This window comes from Columba livia, chromosome 1 (genome assembly GCF_036013475.1).
Source record: "Columba livia isolate bColLiv1 breed racing homer chromosome 1, bColLiv1.pat.W.v2, whole genome shotgun sequence".
Lineage (NCBI taxonomy): Eukaryota > Metazoa > Chordata > Aves > Columbiformes > Columbidae > Columba > Columba livia.
In genome coordinates, this window is record NC_088602.1 from 142,472,487 (window position 1) to 142,481,340 (window position 8,854).

At 48.8% G+C, this 8,854-nt stretch overlaps 1 protein-coding gene across 2 annotated transcripts; it reads left to right on the forward strand.

The window, feature by feature from the left end:
- Positions 1 to 76: 76 nt before the first annotated feature.
- Positions 77 to 5,869, forward strand: LOC102096328 (zinc finger protein 239-like). 2 transcript variants are annotated; one of them, XR_010466879.1, is made up of 3 exons: positions 77 to 207; positions 786 to 2,563; positions 3,272 to 5,869. XR_010466879.1 is itself a non-coding variant. In XM_065034292.1 (2 exons), the coding sequence occupies exon 2, from the start codon at positions 797 to 799 to the stop codon at positions 1,799 to 1,801; it is 1,005 nt and encodes a 334-aa protein (XP_064890364.1). In that variant the 5' UTR covers positions 77 to 207; positions 786 to 796; the 3' UTR covers positions 1,802 to 5,869. The 2 variants fall into 2 exon arrangements, 1 of the variants encoding a protein (XP_064890364.1); XM_065034292.1 differs by having other exon boundaries at positions 786 to 5,869.
- The last annotated feature ends 2,985 nt before the right edge of the window (positions 5,870 to 8,854 follow it).

Consider the following 8,854-nt stretch of genomic DNA (forward strand, 5'->3'; position numbering starts at 1 on the left):
AGTGCGGAGAGCAGGGCCGGCCGGGGCCGGAAGGGTTACAGCCGTAGAGGCCGGCCAGCCGCCTGCCGGGAGCCGCAGGAAGTGCCGGCGGGGAGGGCAGGGAGGCGGGCAGGCCCCGCGCGGGGGAACTTCCCCTCCCCGCGGCCGGGAGCTGCGCCTCGCGCCCCCGCCGCCCCGCCCGGGCCGGGGCCGCGCCGCCGGGCAGAGGTGAGGCGGGCACCGCAGGTCGCCGACCCGGGGCGGGTGCTCATGAGGGACCGAGGACTGGGCTGCAGGGTCGCGCCTCGGGGCGGGGGTTGGTTTTCTAGGAGGGCGGAGGGGCTCGGAGGGCAGGCAGGGCGCAGCCGCCGGGCTCCGCCGCTGCCTGCCGGTCTGTCCGCCTGCCCGCCCCGCCTCCTCCCCGCTCCCGGTGGCTCCTTCCCCCGGCCCAGCGCCTCGGCCTCCCGTGTCCCGGCCCAGCCCGGCCCCCTCAGGTGGGGAGCGAGCTGTCACCGGCGGTCGGGGTGGGCGCGGGGTGCGCCCCCTCCCCAGCGCCCGTGTCGGTCGGAGGTGGCGGGGTCGCCGCGCAGGCGGGTGACAGAGAGCGAGGGAGGATGGAGCCGGTCCCGACGCCTTCGCGTCTCCCTTGGAAGCGGCGGAGCCGGAACGGAGTGGACGGGAGGAGGGCGGCACCTGACCGGGGGCCGTGTGGGGCGGCTGCGGTGGCCAAGCTGGGTAGAGAAGTGGGAGCGCGGGCCGTGGCTGAACGTGTTGGTTGCGTCTGGACTCTCCATGTGTCCCAGCAGGTGATGGGAGCATGAGTGGAAATGAGGGGGAGCTCCAGAGAGATGGACCAGAGACAGCGGAACCCTGCAGGGCCATTTCGGACTTTTTCATGAGGGAAGCTTCTCCTCCAGGCTGCGACCAGGAGCTGTCTTGTCCGAGGCCAGACCTTCTCTCTCCAGAGACTGGGGCGGAGAAGACTTCTCGCTGTGGCTTTCGGAAGCGGAAGGAGACAGTGGTGCATCAGCGAGCATTCATGGGAGAGAAGCCTTACATCTGCATTGAGTGCGGGCAGAGCTTCAACCGCAGCTCTGACCTGATCCGCCACCAGAGGATCCACACTGGGGAGAAGCCCTACATGTGTGCTGACTGTGGCAAGAGCTTCAGCCGCCGCTCCCACCTCATCCAGCACCAGCGCGTCCACACGGGTGAGCGACCGTACCAATGCAAGGACTGCGGGAAGAGCTTCAGCCAGAGCACCCACCTGGTGCAGCACCAGCGCAACCACACTGGAGAGAGGCCCTATGTCTGTGCCAAGTGTGGGAGGAACTTCTACCAGAACTCAGGCCTGCTCCGCCACGCCAACTTTCACACAGGCGAGAAGCCCTACAAGTGCCCCCAGTGCGGGAAGCGCTTCAGCGACAGCTCCAACCTCATTGCCCACCAGCGGCTCCATACAGGCGAGAAGCCCTACAAGTGTGCTGACTGCAACAAGTGCTTCAGTGAGAGCTCTAAGCTGGTCATCCACCGGCGTGTCCACACAGGTGAGAAGCCGTACTTGTGCCCTGACTGTGGGAAGAGTTTCAGCCAGCGCTCGCACCTTGTCCAGCACCGTCGCACCCACACTGGGGAGAAGCCATACAAGTGTGCCGAGTGTGGGACCTGCTTCAGTGACAACTCTACCCTCATCCGTCACCGTCGTACCCACACTGGGGAGAAACCTTTCAAGTGCTCCCACTGTGGGAAGTGCTTCAGTCGCAACTCCTACTTAGTCTCACACCAGCGGGTACATGTGTGGCCTGGGGGTGCTCTAGGATGAAGCTCTTGATCCAGGCCTGTCCAAAATGTGCCTAAGGGATGAGAGGGTATGACTGCACGAGGGTGCCTGGATTGTAGGCAGCTGGCCAGAATAATACCTTTGGCCTGTGTTGCCATTTTCAGTACCTCCTTCTCCCAGCACACCTCATGCATTGACAGAAAATGAGCAGTACTTGCAGTGGGTGGTTCTGTCATCCTGTCGTCCTCTTTTCCCAGTATTGGAATCAGATGCCATCTGCCAAGCAGCCAAGGTCCAGAGGTTTCCTCTCACCTCTCTGTGAGAGGTGTCTGCCTGGGAGCCTGTGGAGAAAATATGCAGTATCAGGTCACGTGATGATAAGCTGCTTGGTCATGCACTATGTGCATGTGTGGTTCTGTCAGAGGAAATACCATGGGAGATGGGGTCCTTAAGTCGCTTTGTTCTGCTCATAGCTGAAATATTCTGACCTATGTAATACTGCACAGGTCTGTGGAAGCTCATCATGCTTGTGGTCTAATCCAGGTCTGTGTCTCGTACAGCAGTCAAGAAGTTCAAAGCTAAGCAAGTCCTGCTGAGAAGCTGGAGACTCTACATCATGCATATAGAGTATGCAGGCCAACATGAAGCACAGGCAAAGACCATTGGAATCTGCTTGGAAAAGGAACATATAGGAACCAGAGGAGGAAAGCGCGCCTGCAAAGGTTTTCTGCAAATGCTGCTTGGATGATAGGAACAAGGAAGCTGCGGGATAGGGATATGGCCTGTTCTGGAATCTCAGAACTGGTGGGTAACTGGTATAGAGAACTCATACCTGAAGGCTTAAAAAAAAGTCAGGATTATACTTGCTGCTACTAAGACCATGGTACGCAACTTGACAGGGTATATGGAGGTCACCTGTGAGTTTGTACTGGTAGCCTCCTCGTTCTGCAGAATTCAGATTCACAGATATGGTTCAAGTGGGCTGGCGTAAGCTGTGTTGCAAAATGGGACAGAACGACAGCATCCTGGGACTGACTTGATTCCATACCAGTATTCCTCAAGTCCTATTTTGACTAGTGTGTGTGCATGTGTGTAACATCTATATGTATGTATTCACATATGTATGAACCAGCTTTTATACTAAGTGTGTCTTCACACTCACATGTGAGTGATCATGTGTGCACATGCCATCACAGTGGTCAAAATGGTCAGTGGTGTGACACTACACCATATCAGTACTTCTCAAAATGCTAAACATAACTGTATAAACAATTGATAGCATTTTTAAGTAAGAAGCTGGGAGAAACAGGTTTTGTACCAAAACATCTGAATTTTTATATCCAGACATTCAGTTTTACACTGATTACTTTATGTGTGTTAAAGACCTAGGACTGAGTTGTTTTATTTATATATATATATATATGTATATATATAAATGTGTGGCCCCTATGGTTGCTAAGAATGACTTCAAAATGTCACTCAGCATAGTGCTCTCCCCCTCATTTTACACAGGTACGTATCAGTGGCAGCTGTAGGATGTACCCCCCTCATGGTTTTAACTACGAGGAATTGCAGTGCAACACTTTACATGGTTTGTATTTATGACTGTTTTGCCGCTTATCATTTTAGTGATTAAACCAACTGGCGTGCTTATCCAGCACTGCTGGAGCTTAGAAAAAAGTTCTGGTTTTGCAGTGTACCTTACTGATCCTGTAACTGGTTCCATGGCTTCAGTGAGTCTCTGGAAAAAGGCATGCAGACTGAAGCCAGTGAAAGGACTGAAACTATGGTGAAGAAGAGATGAAGGAAATAAAGATGCCAAGAAGATCCATGGATTTGAGCAGCTGCTGGCCAGGGATGCTTGTGAATGGCTTGCTCTACCAAACTGGCTACTTGGAGGGATTGCAGGGACCCTTTCTGCAAGCCCCAAGGCACTTCTGGTACTAAGCTGCTGATAAAATGTTATTTACATATAATTTAATAACAAGGAGCTGCAGAGGCAGCACAAAATTGTTTGCAGCTCCTAGAGGAACAAGGCACCTTTATGTGCAGCTGCTCAGGGAAATAGAAGGTTTCAGAAATTAGATGGGCTTTGTTTACACGGGAACCAAAGCCGTCATTTGCAAATGCACATTTTTACTTGTAGCTTTGTGTTTGTTTGGGAGTTTTGTGTGTGGTTTTGTTTGTTTGTTTGCTCTTTTTTGTTAACAGCTTCAAACCAATTACTTCTTGAATTCAGTATCACTTCTGGCAAGTGGTTTGGAAATACAGCTAATGATCATCTAGTTGGTTCCAGAAGCATCAAGATTTTCATTTGCTAGCAGACCTTCAGAAGGAATACTATAGGTCTTGGCTGATAGGCTCATTTTTAACTGAATTCAAAGGTTATGCTACAGTCCAGCTGTAGAACTGATCAATTTATGTGTGTCTGTCCTATTCCAGTTGAAGTGTCCTAGAGGAAATATACAGCATTAAAACTGTTTGGCTGAGAAGCCCTGTTTGCCAGGGAAAGGCATCTTGTGGATGCAGCTTTTCCTTTGGCAATCTGAACTGAGTTGTTGTGGCAGATCAATGAAATCAAACGCAGGTCCGCACGTAGTTGAGCTCAACTCAAAACCCTCACATTGCGGTTCTGGTTTGAGAAGCCAACGGCCTCCAAATATGCCTTCACAATATTCCTCAGAGTATTTCTTTCTCTATCTACATGCTTTGTGTTCTGTGCTCTATAAATTAAAAGGATTGACATGCATCTATTTCTAAGATCTTTACGAATGTATTGAAAACTGTAGTCAAATCAGAGTGGCTTTAGGGTTCACAGCACACTGCCAGTGCAGTAGTTGTAGCAGCTGGAATTGGATTGCTCACTAGTGTAAGCACATTTCTGGAGTTCCTTTCCACAGCCACTGTCAGTTTTCCCTGCTGAGTGTCATTTGGTTGAAATAATTCACTTTCCCTAGCCTGTCTGCCCTTTACTGTTTGTGATCGTCCAGCTGGATAGAAGAATCTGGGCACCACCCTTCCTTTGCCGTTGCAGAAGTTACAGGGCATGTTCCCTTTCTTCCAGGGATTTAATAATTCTGTGGGCAGCACAAACTCAAGAGCCAAATTCAGAAGACAGAGGTATAGGCATGAGCAGAAAGCCAGGAACTAGAAGGTTTACTTTCACGGCAGCTAGCTCACTGGCCTCTCTACCAGCCATTTACTCCCTCAGGATCATCGTGGGAGTCTGCTGGAAAAAGCAAAAGCTAATCAGCTACTATCATTTCCAACAGACCATCCGAGGCGCACTCCATTCCAGAGCTGTGGTCACCAGCTGGTGCCCAGATCCTCCTACCAGCTGAGGAAGCTCTGTAGAATACGGTAAATTCCGGTTGTGCTTATGGTGCTTAGATACTACAGTGAGACTATGGCACTTTAGAAATACCTAAGATAGACAAATGGATGAATGACGTGTCTGAAATAAAATTTCTCACCCTAGGGTACTTTTTTATCCCATCTTTTTTTCCTTGTTTCTCCCCAGAGTGACCTTTTTGGCTCCTTTTTGGCTCAGGTTTGAAAATATGTGTGTCATCCTTTGCAGAGGATGATTGTTACTTAGCACAGCTGCTGTGCAATGCAAATAAGAACTAGGAGGTGAGGTATTCTTAGTCTTCAGTTTCGTCTAACATTTCTGCATGAATCTGAAAAAGCCAGAAGGTGGCACGTGGTGTTTACTGTTCCTTTATGAGAGAAAGTGGCAGAACCTCATTTTGCAGTGACATACCATCCTGCTGGTTGATGAACCTGGTTCTACCAGAGCTGCAGTTGCTCTAAGGAGATTATCTCCACAGTTCTGTCACCTAGGTTGTATGTGATCCAGTTTTCTGGTCCCCTGCTGACAAAGTATATGCAATAGTGATAACTGAAATACAACTTCTTTTACATCCCTTTCTTCATTGTTTATGACTGGGAAAACAATTTTTTTTTCATCTTGGACAAGAGCTGTGTTTTATGTGTTTAATAAATTTTTAACAGTATTTAATATGTAATCGCTAGAGCAATTTTTGAGATACAGCAAACAAACAAAACTGCCCTTGTATGCACAATAAACTATTCTTTCTGGCCCTGTTACCTCTTTACCCCAGCAACACTGGTCTGAACAGCCAGAGACACAACAGTGGGAGCCTGCATCTCTGAAAAAAAGGAAAATACAGGGTATTTGAAGAGGTGGAGCAAACAGAGGCCAAAAGAGGCATCTACTTTGCTGCTCATTCCCTCGTGTCCCAAGCTCTGAAAGGCCTTCAGCCCTTCCATGCCAAACCTGATACATCTCACAAGCAGCCTGATCCACCTCTCAGCTCTCCCCTCCCTTTTCTCATTCAGGTGATTGCTGGCTTTCTTAGTAGAAAATGCATGAATCCACATGATAAAACTGTTTGTGCAGTCCTGATGGACTTTGACAGCTGGCTGGTTTTCTTCTCACAGGCCTGGCCTGTTTGGGACACTCATTCACGTGAACAGATGTGACAGCCCAGGAAGCAGAGACCATGGTAACAAAACTTTTTAGAGGAAGCAAAATTTTCCTCCTTCTTCCTGAGGCTCGCCATGGAGGTATCTGGAGCTGCAGATCGCTGACTCTGTACCTGGGAGACATGTTGGGATGGGTGGGACAGCATGGTCAGAGCACAGTAACCCTTCAAAGGTGAGCGAAGGCACCCAACAGTTAAAGCAAGCCATACCAGGTCCAAACGTTGCCATGGATGCAGAGAGTGTAAAGATGTGCAGACCCCTTTGTTCCCTTCCCTTTGGCGCTCTGTCTGCAAAGCACAGCTCTGTTGGATGTAAAGGCTGGTGTTGCTTAGAAGAGACTTGTCTGAACAGCCATACGGGCAGGCAGTTCAAAATAACTCCACCACACCACAGCAAACCTTGGCTGCACAGCATTGAGAGACTGAGCAAAGTAACCCCCTATCTGAAAGAGCAAAGCTACTCACAGAACTCACAGCAAGTCAAGTCCCAGGAAGCTAAAGCAAGGAAGCTGCTTGGAAATGCACCTGGTCTGACCCCTGACAAAGCTTCCTCGGAAAGGCTTCTCTGGTAATAGTGCAAGGACAACTGACCTGCACAAGCCTGTCTCCCTGCTCTGGGCATGGGTAAGGCTGAGAGTAATGGCATGGCACTATTAAGAAGGGTGACACAGCCAAAGTAGGGCTGTCGCAAGGCATTTGCCAGCGCAAAAGTGAAAGGTTTAACGAGGCCACTGTGTGAGGGAAAGGGTAAGCAAAAGAGATTGAAGTGTGATGAACAGCTAAGAAGATAGACTGGGGAGCTGGGTTTCCTGAAGCTGCTGGGAAGACAAGGTGATTTAGGGGTTGTAACAGCTGCACATGAGAAGAGTCACCATTCTCCAGACCCCCCAAGTAATAGCTCCCTCATATCTGGACTAGGTTTTTTTGCTTCTTGGAGCACTTGCAATTCCTCTGCTGCCAGTCATGTGTTGCTTTGAGCTATTTTCTCTACCTCAAGCTGACCATCACCAAAATGCTGCTGAACTCTACCTAGCTATGGTTCAGGTGTTTCCTCTTCCCCATCCTTAAGCACAGAACCACAGAGGTGGCTTCTCTGTGTCAGTTTCTATTCTGTCAATGTTTTCCCTCACAAAATGACAGTCTCTCCTTGCTTACCCCAGATCACCCCAAAACACAAACAACATGCATCTGTCTTTACAGAGGGCAGAGCTTTTGACAGGCCTACATCATCTGATCTGCCTTTTCCCAGCCTTAGCCCAAGATCTTGTTTTCTAAGGCAGGGACTGAGAAGTTGCTTCCCACAGCTCTGCACCTGGCTGTTGTGCTTAAGAAGTTGCCTCTTTGCTGGTCAACTGCTTTCTTTTCTTGCTTGATTGTTTTAGCAGCTGACCTTTGATTTATCTCTATTGCCTCCAGGCAGGCGCAAATACCAAGCAAACCAGGAAAAACAGAATTTACATATAGTATGCATTGGAGAGACTGCAGACATCTTCCCAATTCATTGGACGTATGGCCAAACCTTTATGTGATCCTAGGGTCAAATAGGAACCACAAGCTGCATTATTGGAGAAAAAAAAATCTTTTAACAATTATCACAAGAAGGGAAGCAGCAATGGGAATGCAGGAGGCAGGGGGTGGAACAGGTATTTTTTTCATGTGTCTAGAGAGAGAATTAAAATCACTGAACAGGAGTCCTCACATTCTTAGAAAGTTGAAAGATGATGGCAAAATATGGCTGTACTTCATTTGTACCCTTGAAATCTAAGTAGCTACCTGGCATGGTTGACAAAGATGTTATGACTCGGGCCTATTCTGAGCACAGAGGTTAGCATGGGAGCATTCAGCTTTGCCTTAGGGAAGCCACATCCTGCCTTAAGCCTCAGGCACTTGCTTTCATTTGCCTAATAAGTGATGTAGCTGTTAAGGTTAATGTGTGGGTTCCAACTGGACCTTCCACCTCAGTGAGCCACTAATGCATGTGAAGAAAAAGTGAATTCTTTTCTGAAGAAATGTAACTTGACAAGATCTTGAAATTCCTCAGGCTCTGAAGCTCTTGATGCTTCACTTTCATTTCCATCAGTACCCAAACTGGCCAGCTGCCAGCAGGGGCATTCCTGGGGAGGGAAGCAGTGAAGTGCCAAGTCATGAGTAGAAGGGGGAGAAAAAGGAAATGACTGATATTTAAAAATACTCAACCCAGGAGGGTTGAGACAGAAGCCAGAAGAAACCCAAATATGGCTTGGAGTACAAGACAGAATGAATAATTACAGATGCTCCTCTCCAAGCCTATCAGTAGGTGAAAATCACGTCACTGCTGCTGTGATGGTGTGGGTTAGTGCTGGTACATCACAGCAGTGTTAATTTGTTTTCTAGAGCTGAGAATAAACGTTCTTCTGAAATACATCTACAAATTGGTACCTCTCTCTGTAACAAAAAGCTATTAGATTCATGTCTGTGAAGAATACCCTTCTATTCTCTTGCTTAGTGCTAGCAAACCCCCATATCTGCAGCACTCTTCCAGCACTTAAAAATAATGGTAACTTTCTCCCTAATCCGCAGAATAAACAACCTACATCAGTTGAATAGC

Bases quoted from the DNA above. Each gene is read 5' to 3' on its own strand.
- LOC102096328 (XM_065034292.1), top strand. From the start codon at position 797: ATGAGTGGAAATGAGGGGGAGCTCCAGAGAGATGGACCAGAGACAGCG.